General features: G+C 43.6%; 1 protein-coding gene across 3 annotated transcripts in view; it reads right to left on the bottom strand.

Annotated features, from left to right (window-relative positions):
- Positions 1–1,077: 1,077 nt before the first annotated feature.
- The window catches only part of KHDRBS1 (KH RNA binding domain containing, signal transduction associated 1), a 37,775-nt gene continuing 19,272 nt past the window's right edge, over positions 1,078–19,580 (bottom strand). Inside the window, exons 6-12 of one of the 3 annotated variants that reach the window (XR_004681747.1) lie at positions 19,143–19,344; positions 18,550–18,617; positions 17,725–17,783; positions 15,004–15,196; positions 12,343–12,402; positions 7,133–7,220; positions 1,078–1,393 (exon numbers count right to left, since the gene is read on the bottom strand). Coding sequence is in view for 1 of the 3 variants with exons in the window: in XM_035019236.1 (XP_034875127.1) it covers positions 15,099–15,196; positions 17,725–17,783; positions 18,550–18,617; positions 19,143–19,344 (427 nt within the window). In the remaining 2 variants the exon portion in view is untranslated. Of the gene's footprint in view, positions 1,394–7,132; positions 7,221–12,342; positions 12,403–13,854; positions 15,197–17,724; positions 17,784–18,549; positions 18,618–19,142; positions 19,345–19,580 lie in introns of those variants that run through there. The other 2 variants (XR_004681746.1, XM_035019236.1) reach the window with 2 other exon arrangements.

The raw sequence follows: 19,580 nt of genomic DNA on the forward strand, positions 1-19,580 counted from the left end.
CGCTCGACATAGTGCCTGCTATATATTAAGCACTTAATAAATTATTAGCTATCATTTATAATAATCAGTAATGAAGATGGAAATGGGCTCAGAGGTTTACTAACTTGCCCAGAGTAAATCAACTGATTTCAACATCCTTTTCCTGCTAAGGATGCATCCCAGCTCATTAGAATGCCCCAGGCACAGCTAAAATGCAGACAGTCTCTCTTCCCAAACTCAGCCCTTCTCCTGGTTCCCTTGTTAGGATAAATGACCAGAAGAGTTATTTTATTAAAGGAAGAGTATAATATTAGACATCCCTAACCTCTCAGGAAGCTCAGTATAAAATCAGCCTAGACATAGGCCACAGGAAACTGGAAGTCTATCAAAGGCTGACTTTCCAAACCTTCGAGAGAACGTGTTAGGACAGACAGCTAGCTCAATATAGTTGGAAGAGAAGGAGCTAGGCAAGGGGCCTTTGGCTCTTTCCCAAAGCTGACAGAAGCTACCAGAGTGGGACCATTCTTCACTTGACCAAATCTTTTATTGAGCTCCTCAGTGCCAGGTATTTGCTGGGGAAGGGATAGAGTACAGAGGTGAAATGGAAAAGCCCTACTCTTCAAGAGCCTTTTAGACAAGGGGGTGCCTCTGTCGTTAAGCGTCTGCCTTCGGCTCAGGTCATGATCCCAGGGTCCTGGGATCGAGCCCCACATCGGGCTCCCTGCTCGGCGGGAAGCCTGCTTCTCCCTCTCCCACTCCCCCTGCCTGTGTTCCCTCTCTCGCTGTCTGTCAAATAAATAAATAAAATCTTTAAAAAAAAGAGCCTTTTAGACAAGGTTAGTAATCAACAATGAAGAGAGAAACAGGCTCAGAGGTTAAATAACTTGTTCAAAGTAAATAAACCTTCTCACTTGGCTTTCTTCTGCCTGTAACAGAGGTGACAACCAGCCTTGTCCTGGGAACCCTCCAGAGGTGCCCAAGGGCTCCTGGGCTGGCACCTACAATGCAGGTGTGGGAAGGTGGGAAGGAAAAGGTGGAGGTAGTGTGTTCCAGCCAGTTCTGCTGGAGGCTAAGGGGAAGCAGGCAAAATAGGAGTGACACAGTAGGAGATGCCAGTTTATTCAGATCTAGGAGGCTGTGCTTGGGATGCCATTAGTCCCCTTCAACTCTTTAAAGTCCTGAGCAGGTTTAATTGTTAGCATCACAGCCCCCTGCAGCCCTGAGGACTCCATTCTGGGCCTAGAGACTCTCTTAGGGGATCCTGGCTGGCTTTCTGTATGCAAATCAGACAGATCAAGAAGTAGAGTGGGAAAAGACTGTTGATCTCTCCTGCGTTTCTCTGTGCTCAGCAAATGCCCTCAGGCCAGCCTTGACAGAGCAGGCAGCTCTCCTGGTTTCCGGAGTCCTCTGATCACTGCAAAGACACAGGTAGAAAATTAGACACGAAGCTACCCTATCAAGGGGCTTCCTAGCCTCCCATTTGGCCCGGGTGCCCCCCCTTACAATCTCCCCATCCCATGGCACAACTTTAGTTATTTCATTCCGTACAGGTTTCTAGGTGCACAGATGGGTAGGCAATAGAAGTCCACAGCCTAACAGCTGTCTTTTTTGCTGTTGGTCGGGCAATAAGAATGGATTCTCACTTCATATACCTCCCATCCTTAGCCATGCCTAAGCTGAGTGATCCAGGGCAGAATCAACTAAGCCACTGGAGCCTTTAGCTATTCAAACTTTGGGGCCTCCAGCTCTACAAAAGGGAAAATGATTTCTGCTCTCCCAGAGATGTGAAAAAGATAAAGATTAACAAAGAGCTTTAAAGCCTTTGGAGGAGGGGCGCCTGGGTGGCTCAGTTGGTTAAGCATCTATCTTTGATTCAGGTCATGGTCCAGGGGTCCTGCGATCCAGCCCCGTGTCAGGCTCCCTGCTCAGCAGGGAGTCTGCTTTTCCCTCTCCCTCTGCCTGCCCCACCCCCCCACTTGTGCTCTCTCTAAAGTAAATAAATAAAATCTTTAAAAAAAAAAACAAAACATAAAGCCTTTGGAGGAAAGAGAATGAGGAAATAGTCATCTTCTTACAGCTATTATTAGCACCTCAGTCCTAGGCTCAGTGGGGCATCTCCTCTGGCCTTTTGAGGGGTTCATCCCAGCTCCAAATACTCAGGGTTATCTGCAGGAGACACACATCTGAAGCCTGGGGCACATGCCAAAGCCTGCAGCAGTGCTCCCATTCTGTTAACATATGGTGCCCCCATTCTGCGAGTTGTTCCAGCCAGTAACTGGAGGAGCCCCCCCTTAGTCAAGCCCTTCTCTCCCACATTAATCAGCCACCAAATGATGTTTATGGTAGCTCTGAAAAGTCCTTGGATCCAGTCACTTCTCCACATTTTCATTGGTATCACCCTACTTACTATAGGTCTTCCTCATTTCTCGTCTGGACTAACACAAAGTTTCTTAATAGGTCCTCATAATCCATAATCCATTTTCCACTCAGGAGCAAGTGAAGTTTAAATTTAATCATGTTGTTCCCCATACCTCACTCCTGGATTCAGTGGTCTTCAGTGTTGACCTTAGAGTAAGGGCCAGGTTCCTACCTCACCTTGAACCTGCCTCAGTCCCACCTCTGCCTAGAATGTGCTTTGTGTCCTTGCCCCAAACCATTTCATAAACCCTCTAACTAACTCTTCCTTTAGATGTCAGCTTAAACAGCATTTCCTCAAAGAGAACCCCTGGGCTAGGCTGGGCTGCCTGGTGTCTGTCCTCATACAACTCTGTTCCTTTCTTTCATAGCTCTTATCACAACTGAAATGATATATGTTATTTATGAGACTAACATCTCTTTATCATGTCTCCTCAAATATAAGCTCATGAAGTCAGGAACCAATTTTACCTTATTTGCCACTGAATCTCCAGTATCTAGCACATAGTAGGTGTTCCAATTTATATTAGCCAATGTGTTTAATAAAATTGGGGCACCTGGATGGCTCAGTCGGTTGAGCAGCTGAATCTTGATTTTATCTCAGGTCATGATCTCAGGGTCATGGGATCGAGCCCTGTGTCAGACTCTGTGCTCAATGGGGAGTCTGCTTGAGGATTCTCTCTCTCTCTCCCTCTGCCCATCCCCCTGCTCACACTTTCTCGCAAATAAATAAATAAATGAAATGAAATGAAAAAATAAAATGAATGAATTCAAAATCTTAAAAAAAAATAAAATGAATGAAAGGGGGCATTTATATTGACCTCTGGAGAGAAGCTTATGATGAATCCTATCAGAGCACAAGGTATTTCTTTCTCAAAGGCAGATGTAGAGCTTGTTTCTGAATTCCAACCTCAGAGAGCCTGAGAAATGGGGAGCACCTGTTCTATACCTAAAGCTAGGCCACGAATGGGAAGCTTGAAGGCTGCAGGAGCTAAAAGCCCCTGGGAGGAATTAGCTCTATCTGAACCCAAACTCTTCTATCTCAAGTTCTCACACCACAGTGTCTGGGAAGAAGAGACTGAGGTGGACTAAGTGGGCTCCAGAGGTTGACAAGGGAACAGTTAATTCAGACATCTTAATGCAGTTTTAAGAACAGGAGTAGTCTCCCAATTTCTGGCATTGTGTTCTACTTAAGTGACTGATCTGGGCAGGCAGCCTGGCTGTGCGTCATCCTCTGCCTGGAAACCTCTCAAATGAGTTGTCTTTTTTCAGGAGTCCCCATATCCTCCCCAAGTTTGCCCTGGAACTGACAAGGCCTCCTGGAAGCGACAAGCTCCCTAGGTCTAGGTGGGGAGAAGCACTGGGATAGCTTGTGTTCCTACCGGAAAACTCCTACCTGCCCCTCTCCTGCCTGAGACACCAGCCTAAGACACTCACCACAGCAGTACACACCTCCTGCCAAGAGGATGCTGCGTTTGTAGTCAAGGAATGTCGAGAAGCTAAACTCCAGCAGCATGGTTATGAAATTTAAGTCCCTTCCAGATACAAGTCTCCTTCCTCTTAGAATAGAGACCCATGGTTAGCAGAACACTGGCTGAGAACATGTCCTCAGCCCCAGTGCGAGAACAGGTTAGAGAGTAGAAGATTTTCAGCCCAGGGGTTAGAAAATTGATTTATTATTTTTTTTTAAAGATTTTATTTATTTGGTGGTGGGGGAGAAGGAGAGGAAGAGAATCTCAAGCAGACTCCCTGCCGAGTTTGGAGCCCAACATGGGGCTCAATCTCATGACCCCAAGATCATGACCCAAGCCGAAACCAACAGTTGGACGCCCAACCGAGCCACACAGGCACCCCAGAAAATTGACTTTAGAGGTCAGTGAACTTATCTGCTCCTTATTACCCCCTAAAAAGGTTTGGTCTGCTGCCTAAAGGCAGCCTCCTTGGAAGCCCAGGGAGCAATCAGGCCACGACAGAACTAGGGTCCAGTGGCCACCATAGGCCTTTGCTCGTAAGGGGCCTACAAGGGCGAGCTCAGGGAACAAGAGAACAGGTAGTTAGGCTGGGCAGTGCACTTCCTCCCCTCCCCGCCCCAACAGCGGCTGTCTCAGACAGCTGTATTCAGCGTGTCTGCTCAGGCTATTAGTCATCAGATGCTTGCTAGCTTTAAACATGTAAAGACTATTAATCCAGAGAGCAAGAGGTACATGAAGGTTCTGGAGAGAGAAAAGGAAGGCTTAGAAGGATCTGTTTCTCTTAATTTCAGGAATCTGGAAACCAGAAAGGGGTACCCATCCTGTACACCAAAGCTGGGAACTACTTTTAGTGTAAGCTGATCTTCTGGTGGCCACTGTAGGTATAGAGAAGAGACCAGGAGGCAGTTAAGTGAGAGCAGAGACTTGGGTCTAAACTCCAGCTCTTAGGGCCTGCGGTCATCCTAATCCGGACTTGTCAGTTTCCCAGGATAATCCCTGCTTCACGGGGTTGTCTGAAATTAAGTAGGTCACTGTATCTGCATATGATAATTCCAGTAGAATTAGCACAGAATTAAGAGCTTAAAATGGAGGCAGAGACTTCATGCATTCAGGGGAAGCAAAGCCATGTTTAACAATTCCTTAAGAGCAAAATTTCTATCAGAGGAGACTCCAGGTTCTGGTCTCCAATTCACAGGGTGGGTTAAAGGGACAGGAGGTGGGAAATCGCCCTTAACATATGACAAAGGCCTAACGTCCCACCCTCAAATAGCCCAAATCTCTGAGAGGAGAGAGGAATATTTTTTCTGAAAAAGGTTAGAACCAAAAGGCCTTCAGGCAAGAGGAGAGCAGAAGGCAGGCAGGGTGAGGGGAGAATATCCCCTTCAGTCTCCCACAAGGAGTGGTGCCACTTTACAGAAAGCTCTGCTCTTCTGCTTCTTCCCTCCTTCCCTACCTTGCCGGCACAATGGCAAACACAGGTGTGTCCAAGTCACTCTCATGATCAAGGCCTTCAACAGCTCCCTAAACTTCAGAATCAAGTCCAAATACTTTGCCTAACATTTAGCTTTTCAAAATGGGCACTCACCTCTCTTCCAGCTTAACATTTACTGGGTGCTTCCTACAGGTCATGTTGAATGTTCTTCATGAATTCACTCAATCTTTACAACGATGTTGTGACATAAATGATAATCTCCCATTTTACAGATGATGAAACTGAGTCTTGGGGAGGATAGCTTGCCTAAGGCTCCAAAGCCAGTGAAACTAACCCTGGAGGCGGCAGAGTTGACATTAGTCTGTTTAAAGCCATAATAAGGTGTTGTGTTAATCTGCCTGCCTGGTGTTTTCTAAACCTTCTCAGACAGCTCCCCCAGGCTCCTTCGTATTCAGTTCGGCAACACAGGACAACCACACACTACTGGAACTGTTGGAGACTTACTCTCTCCCACTATGAGCGGATGGAGACCCATGACCCTGAACAGCCAGAATAAAGACCTCAGTGGCCTCAGCAAATGTTTACTGCCCTAGCAAAAATATTCCCGCAGAGGCAGCCTCCTTCCAGGATAGAGAACAGATGGACAGCCTCCCTGAGGTGGTTCTGGCTGACAGGTAAAGCTCCTCTACATTCCAGCATAATCCTGAAGCTGAGGTTGATCACAGACTCTGAAATCAGACCGCCTGAGCTTAAATCCCAGCTCCACTACTTAACAGCTGCATGACCTTGGATAAGTTATTTAATTTTCTGGGCTTCAGTTTCATCATTGTGTAAAAACGGGACAATAATAGCTACTTCACAGGTGGAGAAGACAGTGCACGGCACATGGTGAAAAATCAACGTGAGAACTGACAGAATGCAATAGTGGTTAAAATACGTATTTTTCAGATTTTAACATCCCCGAGATCAGGATGCATTTTATACTTGATACGAAAACAAACTATCGTGTCAGTTTAATTGGCAGTATTTTTTCTTTCTTTGCAGTACTTGCTACATCTTATAATAAATGGCTGCAGTGTCGATGAAATATGGTGTTATCTTACAGAAGGAGCATACTTTCAGCATAGAGAATGGACTTCGGTGTACAAAAATGTTGACAGGCACACCCCACAACTTGCTATGAGACTGTGGTAAATTACTCCACCTCTCCTAGTATCAGCTGCCTCCTTTACAAAAATAGGGACACACAGTAGGCCTGCAAATTCAGTTCTCTCCTCCCTTAGTCAGGCAGAGCTGCCTATTTTCCCTATGTCACTTCCTCCTCCTTTTATAAAGTGGGGTCAAGATCAATGAATGGGAGTAGATGGAATAACAATTTAAATGACTACTTAACAGTAACACTGCCAGCAAACAGCAGCTTGCATAGGCTCACACAAAGCACAAGAACATATCAAGAAAGAGGGAGTCCATGTTCTGCCTTGTGCATTCCAATTCCGGTATGATCTTTGGGCGAAGCCTTGAGGGACATAGAACTTCGGGGTCTGAGACAAGGCAGGGAGTACTTAAGTTTCAAAAACCTGAGCAAGGGGCGCCTGGGTGGCTCAGTTGGTTAAGCGACTGCCTTCGGCTCAGGTCATGATCCTGGAGTCCCGGGATCGAGTCCCACATCGGGCTCCCTGCTCAGCAGGGAGTCTGCTTCTCCCTCTGACCCTCCTCCCTCTCATGCCCTCTGTCTCTCATTCTCTCTCTCGCAAATAAATAAAAAACTAAAAAAAAAATAAAAAAATAAAAAAAACAAAACAAAACCTGAGCAAAACAGCCACTATCGTAATACCTCTATGCCCCTATTCACATGGTACAGGGGAACTCTGCGTATGCGTGGGCAAGAAGGCTTTTCGGTCCCAACTCTCAGGCTGCTGTTCCTGAAACAAAACACAGTCTGAGTCTGTTTCATCCTTAGTGGCCAGAAAGCCCTAGCAGCTGCTGATGCATCTTTACCTTCATTCTTAGCTTGCGGCAAGGGGTGGGAAGTGGTGGGGAGAAAGCAAGAGGGAACAAGCCCTGAGCCTTCTTGAATAACTACCATATCCCTAGGGAAGAGAGGGTGAGGCTGTTCCCTTAGCAGCCACAGTCATTGCCAGGAGCACCCAGGAGATTCCACAGAAATCGTGGAGGGAGATGGAGAGAGGAGCAAAGGACGCTGATGGTGGGGGAAATGGCATGTGGAGCTCAGCCTCGAAGCTTCTGAGGAACCACATATGGCCAGGCGTGGCAGCTAGAACAGCAAGCCTCATTTCCACTTTAGCAGCCTGTGCTATAAGACAAGGTAAAGATGTGGTTTGGAGATACCCATACACGGGATCCAATCCTAGCCCCATGACTTACCACTAGCCTTTAGTGGTGCCAAAATAATCCAGTTAGCTATTCCTTATCATTGAGTAGCTACTACATGCCAGAAATTACATTAATCACTTTTAAGTAATACCTACTTCAAAAGGTAGTAGATCTATATCTCCATGGTCAATTAGTGTGCCAATATGGACAAAGGCACCGAGATCATTCAATGGGGGAAAAACAGTCTTTTTAAAGATTTTTTTTTTAAAGATTTATTTGACAGAGAGAGAGTGGGAGAGAGAGAAAGAGTGTATACACGCGCATGTGTGCATGCATGAGAGCAGGGGGAGGGGCAGAGGGAGAGAAACTCAAGCAGACTCCCTGCCGAGCATGGAGACCGATGTGGGGCTCGATCCCATGATCCCCAGGATCATGACCCAACCCGAAATCCATAGTCAGATGTCCAACTGGCTGAGCCACCCAGGCACCTCCAAAACAGTCTTTTTAATAATATGATGCTGGGACAACTGGATATCCATATGCAAAAGAATGAATATGAAACTCCGATCGCACACCATATGCAAGAGTTAACGCAAAATGGGTCACAGACCTAAATGTAAGAATTTAAACAATAAAAGTCTTAGATGGAGGGCGCCTGGGTGGCTCAGTCGTTAAGCGTCTGCCTTCAGCTCAGGTCATGATCCCAGGGTCCTGGGATCGAGTCCCACATCGGGCTCCCTGCTCAGCGGGAAGCCTGCTTCTCCCTCTCCCACTCCCCCTGCTTGTGTTCCTGCTCTCGCTATGTCTCTCTCTGTCAAATAAATAAATAAAAAATCTTTAAAAAAAAAAGTCTTAGATGGAGATAGGTATAAATTTTCAGGACTCTGATTAGACAATTGCTTCTTATCCAAGACAGCAAAAGCATAAGCAACAAAAGAAAATAAACTGGACTTCATCAAAATGGAACTTTTGTGTCTCAAAGAAAATAAAAAGATAACCCATGGAATGGGAGCAAAATACTTGCAAATCACCCATCTGACAAGGGTCTCATACCAGACCATATAAAGAACTTACAATTTAATAATAAAAAGACAAATAATTCAATTAAAAAATTGACAGATTTAAATCAACATTTCTCCACAGACGATACACAAATAGTGGATCAGCACACGAAAAGAAGCTCAACAACATTAGTCATTAGGGAAGTGCAAATCAAAACCACCATGAGACACCACTTCACACCCAGTAGGATGGCTACAGTAAACAAAGCAGAACGTAACAAGTGTTGGTGGGGATACGAGAAATTAGAAACTTCATACATTGCTGGTGGGAATGGTGTAGGTTCTACATAAGAGTCTGACAGTCCCTCCAACAGGTAAGCATTGAGCTGCTGTCTGACCCAGCAATTCCTCTCCTAGGTGCATGTCCAAGAAACTGAAAACGTATGTCTACACAAAAACTTGTACATGGATGCTCATAACAGTATTTTTCATCATAGCCAAAAAGCAGAAACAACCCAGATGTCCACCAGTGGGTGAATGGACAAATAATGCTGAAAAACACATACGATCAAACAGTATTTGACAATAAAAGGAAAGAGGTACTGATACAAGTTACAACATGGATGGAACTTGGAGACACAATGCTAAGTGACAGAAGCCAGTCAAAAAATACCCCATATATTATATGATTCCATTTATATGAAATGTCCAGAATAGGCAAGTCAACAAAGGTAGGAAGTAGATGAGTGGCTGATCAGGGCCGGAGAAGTTCAGTAGACTGGGGGAGATGACTAAAAAGCATGGGAATTCTTTTCTGGGGGTGATAAACATGTTCTCAAATTGACGGTGGTGAGGACTATACAATTTCGTATCTATTAAAACCCACTGAATTGTACACTTTATTTTTTTTTAAGATTTTATTTATTTGAGAGAGAGCATGAGAGAGCAAGCAAGCAAAAGCTGGGGTGAGGGAGGAGGGCAGAGGGAGAGGGACAACATGGGGCTCGATCCCAGGACCCCAGGATCATGACGTGAGCAGAAGGCAGACACTTAAGCGACTGAGCCACCCAGGCGCCCCTGAATTGTATACTTTAAATGGGTGAATCTTATGGATATGATTGTATCTCAATAATCGTAACGTGTCTTCTAGTTTGTATTAATAGAAGTTAACCAGAAGCTGCAAGCTGGTAGGCTGCCTACCGGCAGCATTTGGCTTGCCACAGAGGTTTTACAGGGACTAATACTAATCTGAACGTACATTAAACAATTGCTGTATGTAAAATCCAAATTTCTAGTTTTTCTGGAAAATCAGATCCAGCAAGTCTAACAAAAAAATTTCTGGAGCTGGAAAAGAAACATGAATGAAAATGAACTTCAAATGTTTGACAGGATATTCCCTCAGGGGTCCAAGATAAAACCCATGACTCATTCAAAATGAGGGATAACTTCTAATACTTGGAGCTGTCTTAAGAGAAATGGGTTGCTTTTGGAAGTAATATGCTTCCTATCACTAGTACAAAGTACTGATACATGTTACAACAGGGATGATCCTTGAAAACTCTGCAAAGTGAAAGAAGCCTATCACAAAAGGCACATATTATGTAATTTCATAGAAACAGAAAGTAGGTTAGTGGTTGCCAGGGGCTGGGGAAAGAGGGGAATTGGGAGTGACTGCTGACAGGTATGGGATTTCTTTTTGGGGTAATGGGAATTTTCTGGAATTAAATAGTGATGATGGTTGCACAGCACTGTGAATATTCTAAAAGCCACCGAACTGTACACTTTAAAACGGTTAAATGGTAAATTTTAAGTTACACAAATTTTGTATTAATTAAGAGTAAGGTAGAGAAGACCAAATGAGATCGTCCTTATTACCTGCTTAGGATATTATCACAGTAATGTTAGCTACTATTATCAACTTCGTTTGATGATAAAGAAATGAAGCCCAGAGAGGGATTAAGGGTTTGGTTTTGTCAAAACAGAGACCAAGGCTATGATGAGGCAGAGTCAGGACAGATCCCCAATCTTGCCTGGCTCTAAAGATTACAGGACTATAAATTACAGGACTGTCACAGGTAGTGACAGAAAGCTATGGAAAACACTGGGACCAACTGACTAAGCTCCACATTCAGAAAAGGCAGACCACCGACAGACCGGGGTCTGCCAACAATAAAACCTGTTTTTCCAGGCGCAAGTTACAGGCCGAATGAGGAAAGAAGCATCCCCAAAATTCTGCTCTTAAGACTACCCTAGGAAGAGTTGGAACTAATTCTCTGCATTCAGGGACTTTCCTCTAAAATTGTTTTGCCATTCATGTAATCAATACCAAACTTAGGACTTCCTTGGTGCCCAGAACCATGCTCAATACACACAATCCTCTTTAAAATCTCTAGAGCTCAGAGGCTCCTGGGAGAGGCAGGTTGGGAAGAAATGAACTCCAAGAAGGCAAATTTCACTGACAAAGGCTGTATGTGCCTTTGGCCTCTCCCGAGTTTGGTCTTTTCCCTTCGGTGCCCTCCTAGCCCTAACAACCCACTCAGGGGCAGAGGGAAAAATCATCCAGCTAGTTCCTGGATGGCTTCAATCAGCAGGTAGGCTTGCTCAGTTGTCAGAAGCCCCCGCACCCCAATCAGGGGGCTACCCTTTCTTAGAGAACGAACACGAATATTTATTATGTATAGGACACTGAATTGATTGGCCTTATATATAATAAAACTCATTCAGTTTGCTGACCACTATAAGGTGTATGTTATCACTATCTGCCTTCCCAGATGTGGAAATAAGTGGTTTTAGGTCACGAAACAAAAATAGGTTGCCGATTCAACTCTTGTTAGGTCTCCTGCCCTTTCTACTGTGCCACACTATCCTTTTCCGAGGGTCTCCTCAGGGTGAGAAATACCCCTTCCTTAGATTAAAAGCAATATAATATGGAGAGTAAAGATGTTAGGTTCTGGCAACAAACTTGGGCTTGATTACTAACCAACCATACTAATTATATGACCCTGGGAAGTCACTTAACCTTATTAAGTCTCCGTCACTTCTGTAATACACAAATAATATTGGACAACTGCTGTTTGCCTGCCCAGTATCCATTCCCTTTTCCTAATAACACCCGACTTCCTTTTGAGGAATTACTTTTTTCTTACCACAACCTGGTAAAGTATGAACATGTGACTTAAGCTAATACAGTCTTGACATTCCCTCTCTAGAATTTGCATCTTCAGGGAAAAAGAAAGCAAACAGGGCTAGAATTCACTCATTCTAGCAACAGCACCTAAACAGCTAGTCCTGGCTTCAAGAACATTCCTGTGGTCTATCACTGCTGCCCCAGTTCTCTGCAGCCCATCTGGTTCCCATGCCAGATTTTCTAGCCTTCATACTAAATCTGTGAGCCCCTAACATCCTTCTAATAAATTCCCTTTTATTTACATTAGCCGGTCACTTTGTTGCTTACAACCAGTGAACTCCAAATGAAACACTGTCCCATTAGGTTATTGACAGGATAGGGTGGGATTCAACAGATGTAAGCTGATGCTACAACCATTGCAAGTAAATTCAATATGGACTGATGGTTGTGTTGTAAATATGGTACAAATGACATGTGAGAAAGATTTGCCCATGGACCATGTCCCAGGCCACGTCCTGGCAAAACTATCTTATAATTAGGATAAAAGTCCCACATCCTTAATAGAAAGCTACCTTAACATACCTGACATGGGTCTTCACTACCCATTCTACTCCAGGAAATGCCTCAGGAGTTTTCAATCACCTGAAAATGGAGAAGTAAGAGATCAGCCTTTTGAAGAGGAAGTTTTAAAGACATACAAAATAAAAGATAGAGATCCTGCATGCAGTTTACACATTACAGGAGAGAAACATGCAACTTTAAAGAAATTTTAAATAACATTTCATTGTGAATATCAATATGGGGACCTATAGGGGATCATCCTTGTACATTTTTAAATAGCTGAGCAGAAAGCTTGACTTTGGGGAGCAGCAGGTCTAATCTACAGTCATTGAAATTTTACAATGTGTCATTTAAGATGTCAGACTTTGTGCCCAGGTTACATTACAGTTCACTTGTGATGGGCAGGATTATTAAGAGTTATGGCTAATTTATGCGGCAGCATATGGTTTTTCTTTTTACAGCTATTTTTTATTAAACAAATTTTGCCAAGTTTTAACATTAAAATTAACAGCTAAAGAATTGTTTATGCAAGTTGCTGTCACAGTTTATGTAAAAGAGAAATATGTGCTATTAAAATCAGACATTTAGGTTACCTTTGGTTTTTTGCGATGCATGTTAGCTTTACACATCCTGATTCTCTTGCGATAATTTTCCTTTAAAAAGGGGGGTATAGAGTGATCTCTTTTCATCAAAACAAGACATAATGCCCTGAAAGCTGACTTCAAACCATGGTTGAAAATTCAGTTATTTACACTTTATCACAATCTACAAATACATTTTTTTGTTGGTGTGTTTTAAAAAGAAAAAAAATGTCCATCATGCACTGCTGCAGGCAGCTTGGCACTTCATACAAGAGGATTTTTCACCCCCGAGCAGTTTAGGTGGCTCCCTTAGGGAAGGCATGAGAACCCTGAGAATTAACAGAGGAGTGGAAACAGGGCCAACCAATTCCATCATTTCCTCTCTTGGTCTCTCAGGAGGGAGTTCAGAGCCAGCCTATCATGCCAGATCCTGCCCCAGCCCAGCTGATTTGTTAACAGCATTTCTGGGATCGGAAGGGAAACCCTTAAGGGCACCCAGGGTTTGCTGAATTGTCGTATCTAAAGGCAGGTGCTATCCCTTTCCAAGCTCACGGAGATTATTTGGTGTCACGCTTAGGGCCACCTAGGGGCTTTAGAGAGGTGCAGACAAGAGTGGCTGGCACTTTAAACACTGAGGCCTATGTACAGAAACCAATCCAAGTTTCGGCTCAGTTGGGTTTTTCTCTCCAGAAATTAGAGCTTGTGATAGGATGGGATAAAACTGCTGTCAACAACTTCCAGGGGGTGAAAAAGCTTTGGTTATTTTTAAACTAAAACTTAACAACTCGATAAACTTTTTTTTTGGTAAACTTAAAATAAAATCCCCCCCACCACTTTTAAGAATGTCTCCAACTTTTAACAAGCCCATTAACTTTAGAGTTAATTTAAGTTTATTTGAAAGAGAAAACTATTTTATTGTCCACCCAAAAAAATGACAATTCATCACATTTACTTTGATTAAAAAAGGACTAAACTTTATTGACAAACTGCTGCAGACATTTTGACATAAGTTTAAGCTACCTATTTAGGCAGACTTACACATGTAGCATTTAATCTTCCAAGAACAAAATGGGAGGACGGTACAAATCCAATTAGGACTTTAACTTATGTACAAAGTGGATTTTGATTCCTTTTTCATTCAGCTGCAGTGTCCCTTTTTATATCATGCTAGTGTTGAGACATACTTGACTAACTACCTTGGGAACAGTTCAATATTGACAACCGTCAACTTTAAAAAATCATCAGCTTTTGGTTCCAGTGTCCAAGTGAGCTTTTCATGGAGTGCAGAACCTCGGAGGGACAAAACACTTTGTCTTTTTAAATACTGAAATTTTAATTATTAGTACGATTACTGAAGGATTTTTTCATGGCTGAAAAGCTCTGCATCAAATTCAATCCAGGTGGCCAGCCCCTGTCCCCGAATCCACCTCTTCAAAACCTACTCCCCACTAAGTATCTCTCAACACTGTATGTCTGGGGCTAGATTTCAAAACCCACATAATGAAAAAGTCAGTTTTACAAACCTAATTTTGTTGTTGTTTTAAATCAATTAACGTTAAAAATTGCATCAACTATTTAATTCATGAGGATCTTTCATATTAAAATTTAACCTTAAGATTCAACCGCCATGTGCTTTTAAAGGAAACATTTTTAGAGACGTCTGAGCTCACTTTTACATGGTGGCACCTACTGCCGTTAACGTTTGTGATTTTAAATCTTAAACAGCCCTGAATTTTGAAATGTAGCCTAGTTTGGGATTCTGCAACTACAACTTTACGGGATGCCTCAAATCAAAACTAAGAGAAAGTTAACAAGCCTTAAACTTCAGAACCTTTAAGCAAGCAATGTCACTTTTGAAACTAACAGGTTTGTGGTTTTTTTTTTTACTCAACTTCTTTTTTTTATTATAAAAGGTACATTTCTGTTTATATTTAAACAACAAAGAAAAAAGCATCTACACACTTAAAAAATTAATTCGATATTCCTAAATCTATTTTAACTCATTTTAAAATACTACATACAGAAGCCAGAATGCAGAGTTAAGAATGGAGTAAGGTGGGGAGAAGAAGGGGACCACGAAGAAAAACACTTAGACAATTACTTGTCTGTTGTGGGTAAAGCAACAGGAATCCTGGGAGATACAAGAAATCAGTAACAACTTTGCTCATAACTGATATTTTCCCCTCATGTTTGTTTTTAATAACGTCCATATGGGTGCTCTCTGTATGCTCCCTTCACTGGCCTAGCTGGAGGGGCCTTCAGTGACGGCCTGGTCCCATTCCAGTCGTCTTGGCCTGTGGGGAAAGCAAGAACAGTTTATAAACCATGTGCTATTGGCATTTTGGGATGAGCAGGAATAGGTCAAATGGTAAAGATCACCAAAAACACTGCTTTGCTTCCAGTGTCTTGCATGTCCCAATGGTCCCTGCTTTTTGCTCTGCTTGGCCCTCCTGAACAGCTTAATTTCCCAGCTGTAGGGCAATTTTGAGTGGACAGACAGAAGGAAACAGCTCAGAAAAGGCCTGGAGTCATCTTTAGCAAAGAGGTTCTCCACAGGCAACATGATCTCTACTCCAGCCCCCAAACCTGGATGAACCCAACACTTTGCTTGAGACAGGGAGGAAATGAATCTTAGTAGGTCTGCAATGCCCTTTTTCCTGTTCCCAAAGGAACTGGGGAGAAAGCCTCAGGTCATGTGGCAACTTTGGGAAGTCTTTCAGACTGGAAGCAGGTAGCTCCCTTTCCAACAGCAAGTCAGGTTTCCCTGTTGAAAAGTGTCCTCTGGCTCTCTGGGAGAAGCAAGCAAGGGCCACATTTCATGAGGCTTCCCCACCAGCAGAGCTGGTCCACTGCTCTGGCAGAGGGAAGTATAATTCAATGTGTTTATAGCAATGACATGGAGAATTCACGGTTTCCTTTCTCATGCAATAGTCCAGAGAAGCCAGACAACATGGTTGACATCCTCAAATGGCTTTCCTTTGTTACAAGGAAAAGCCTGAGGGAAATGATCACTTACTTCTATAGCTGACCTCTTATGAAAAGGAGTTGCGTTTATGAGCTTATTCTTCCCACTCGCCCCCATACTTTACCCATGCCAGTTCATTCCTGATGTATATTTCTCCAGCTGCCTGCATTCACTAAAGGTCTAAAGCCTCTATATGGACCTGAAGTCCCACAGAGCCCTATCTAAGCCTGTTTATACCCTTAGTATAACAGGTACATCCATCACTTTCCAAGTGGCTTCTGGTCCTAAAAAGACAGTTTATTTTTGTAATTCTGTTTATAAAGGCAGAAATCATAACCGATTAACTGTGCAACAACACACCAGGAGCAAGAGAGGCAGCCGGCCTCTTTCAGTCCAGTCTCTTCTCTGGCAAAACAGAAATGTAATTCAGTCAAACACATACAGAGGCCCCATTGTGCTGCCTCGCCCATGGGAGGGAAATACCCTGGGGCAATCCCACTGCCCTTCTGAATAGTGGCCTACCAGCCACTCTGGAAGCAGAGCAGTGCAGTGTTACTGATGGCAACTGTCCAGGACCCTTTAGCTAGAACTGGTAAAAAGAGTTTCCCTAGGCAAGCAGCTGACTGGCTACTACATACTGAGCTGAGGAGCTAAGCTCAGCTTGTCTGTCTGTGGGAGCTCCAAGAGGCTCCCTACGCCCTTTTCAGCTAGGCAAAGGTGGGGGAAGGGGGGACACACGACACTGTTAACTAGCGTCTTAAGATGAACTGTCAACTGCTGAGCCCCTGGCCAAGGACTCTGGAGCTCCCTCAGGTATGCTGAAAATACCTTGCGTTTAAAAGGCTGCTCTCCCTCACCCACTGCCGCATGGCACTCCCTCTGGGGCCCATTAACATGGGGTCATAATTGGCTCTTGAGGACACTCTTGAGCAATGTGTTTTCAACTAAACCTCAGGGAAGACAGCTTGGTCCTGCTGCCATTTCAGCCGCTAGAGCTCTCCTGGGATCAAGGACTGAGTTGAGATGTCTCCAAGCCAGTAAGGAGCTTGGTGCCAGTACTGCCCTGAATTGGCCCCAGCCCCTACCATCTCAGATCTGAGACTGACAGGCACGATTCTTGCACTCAACCTGCTTTTCGCTAGCTACTTGCCATCTAGTTCCCTTTCAGCTAACATTTCCTCTACACTGAGATTCTTTTCAATGAGATCCAAAATTGCTCTTAAAAATGAAGTGGGGCCGGGTGCCTGGGTGGCTCAGTCGGTTAAGGATCTGTCTTCAGCTCAGGTCATAATCCCAGGGTCCTGGGATTAAGCCCTGCATTGGGCTCCCTGCTCAGTGAGGAGTCTGGTTCTCCCTCTCCTTCTGCCCCTGCCCCCCACTTAAGCACACTCGCTCTCTCACGCAAAATAAATAAAATCTCAAAGAAAAAAAATGTGGTGGGGCTGGAGAATAAAATTGGATATGATGAAGTTCTTAGTATGTACCAATGTGGCGTAGGCACCAACAGCAAAGGCCCTGCAACATGACCTAGGCCTGGCAATCTCTCCTGGTCTAAAGTAGAAAAAGATCAACATCAGCTTAAAAGTTTGCAGCTCCAACCAGGCCAAACAGACATCTAGTTTAAGACATCTGCTTAGCTTTCCAAGAGTAACTCCATCTCACCTTAAGAACTCCTATTTCCCGGCACACCACACAATTTCAATAAGAATGGGACGGCTACTGTCACATCTACCAACATCTCAGCTTTCTAAAGGCTCCTTTTTGGGTGTGTGCCCGGTGGCCCCCAATAGTCCAGCCACTAGCACTCGTGCAGGCCCTTACTTGCACACTCTGCCCACCATGGAAATAAAGACATACCATAAGCTTCGTAAGAATCTTGAACCTCCCCATGTCCATAGTCATAATATTCTGAGTCCCTGAAAGCCAAAGACAGAGTGTTAGAGAGCGACAGAGTAACTCTATTTCCATTTCTCCTTCTTCCCACATTTCAGGCATTTTACTACATGTGTAAGACAGGAAAATGCTCATTTTGCCCCATCTCCAAACCAGAAAATATTTCCAAAACACGTATGTGCTATGTATTTAACCAAAAAAAAAAAATTTACCATCATAGCAAAGAAAAATGGATACCACATAATTTAAAGTGGAAAAGCACAATCCAAAACTGACCATCTTAATCATAGTGTTCACACACACACACATACATTTACAGGGCTCACTGGAAGAGAATAAACAAACATGCTGTTCTGTCCCCACTGTACGATTTTGAAATACTTTTTCAATCAGTCACAGATAAAATACATATACACAAAAACGTTATTTAAGACAAGTGCAGAAAATAACGTAAGTTATGGTAGTAGGATTCTAGCTTCCTTTTAAACTTTTATGTACCTTTAGTGTGGCAATAATACATCAAAACAATTTAAAGGCATTTTCCCTTCATTTCCATGTGGTCACAGCTCAGGAATTTTTCATCTGCTATTCCCAGATTCTATACTATAAATTAAGACTCAGTTATCTAAGCTTACAGATCTGTGTGCCTTGCAGACGTGGAAAGCAGAGATACCCCCTAAACGGGAACCACACTGCTCCTTAGATGTGTGCTACCTAAATCTCTCGGTCGCTCCAACTCCTTCCATCCATCCCTAGGACATGAAGTAGCACTTCTATTGCCTAACTTACCCTTGGCTCTGGCTGTAATAGCCTTCGTAGCCTTCATAACTTTGTTCTGCATATGTGTCATCATATCCCTAGAACAAATAAAATGAAATAGAAAGTCAGAATCACACAGAGTAGGGAAGGTAATTACATCCCATGGGAGGACGGTAGGCTTCTAGATTAACAGAATGCAGAATTTTCCTCCAAAATTAACACCCACTGGGGAATAGTTGACAGAGAAAGGGTTTAAAAAAAAAGAAAGAAATAAGACTGAACCACCAACCAAACCAAACCACCCTTCAAATTGTGGGCAGGAAACAAGGTAAAATGTTGAACTTGAGCATTATCAGTAGTACTAGTGGAAAGACCCCTTACTAAAACACTGTGTATTTATCAAGGCACAGCCTACTTCCTGTTTAATCTATTCACACATAGTCAACTATGCTTAAAATGGAAAAATCTTTTCATAGTTTCACATTCACTGCAAAAGAAGAGACCGGACTCCAGATCTTATAGGTAGTCCCTGCCACCTACATCAAGGGCCAATGCCCTATCACTCAACTTCCTTTGGCAACCTTCTAGGTGTTAGGAAATGGCACACTGTTCAAATTTCTTACATATTCTTCATATGTTTCTGGTGCAGGGGGTGGAGGCAAAGGTATTCTCTGGATGCCTGCTGTCCGTGCTCTTGGTGCTGGAGCACCCCTCACTGTAGGTGGGGGTGGCACTCCTCGAGTTACGGTGGCACCTCTGGTGATGGCTCCTCTCACTGGTGTACCACGCACCAAAGCCCCCCGAGGTGGTCCAACACCACGGCCCCTGCAAAAAGAAAATTTATTTTAAATGGAGCTTTTAATACACAGATAATACTTTCATGTTCAGATCTGTTTGCAAATTCTGGAGCTAGACAGATTTCACAATGCCTTAAGTAAACTATTATTAAAATACAGGGGAAAAAACAAGCAAAATCCCCAAAAAAACCCACAAAGGAATATATGGGTGGGTAAAAGACCCATCCCGGAGACTCCCCAGGTTCCATAGCAGACCTATGAATA

The sequence above is a fragment of the Mirounga leonina genome, unplaced genomic scaffold (genome assembly GCF_011800145.1).
Source record: "Mirounga leonina isolate KUSES-001 unplaced genomic scaffold, KU_Mleo_1.0 Mir_173, whole genome shotgun sequence".
NCBI classification, from domain to species: Eukaryota; Metazoa; Chordata; class Mammalia; order Carnivora; family Phocidae; genus Mirounga; species Mirounga leonina.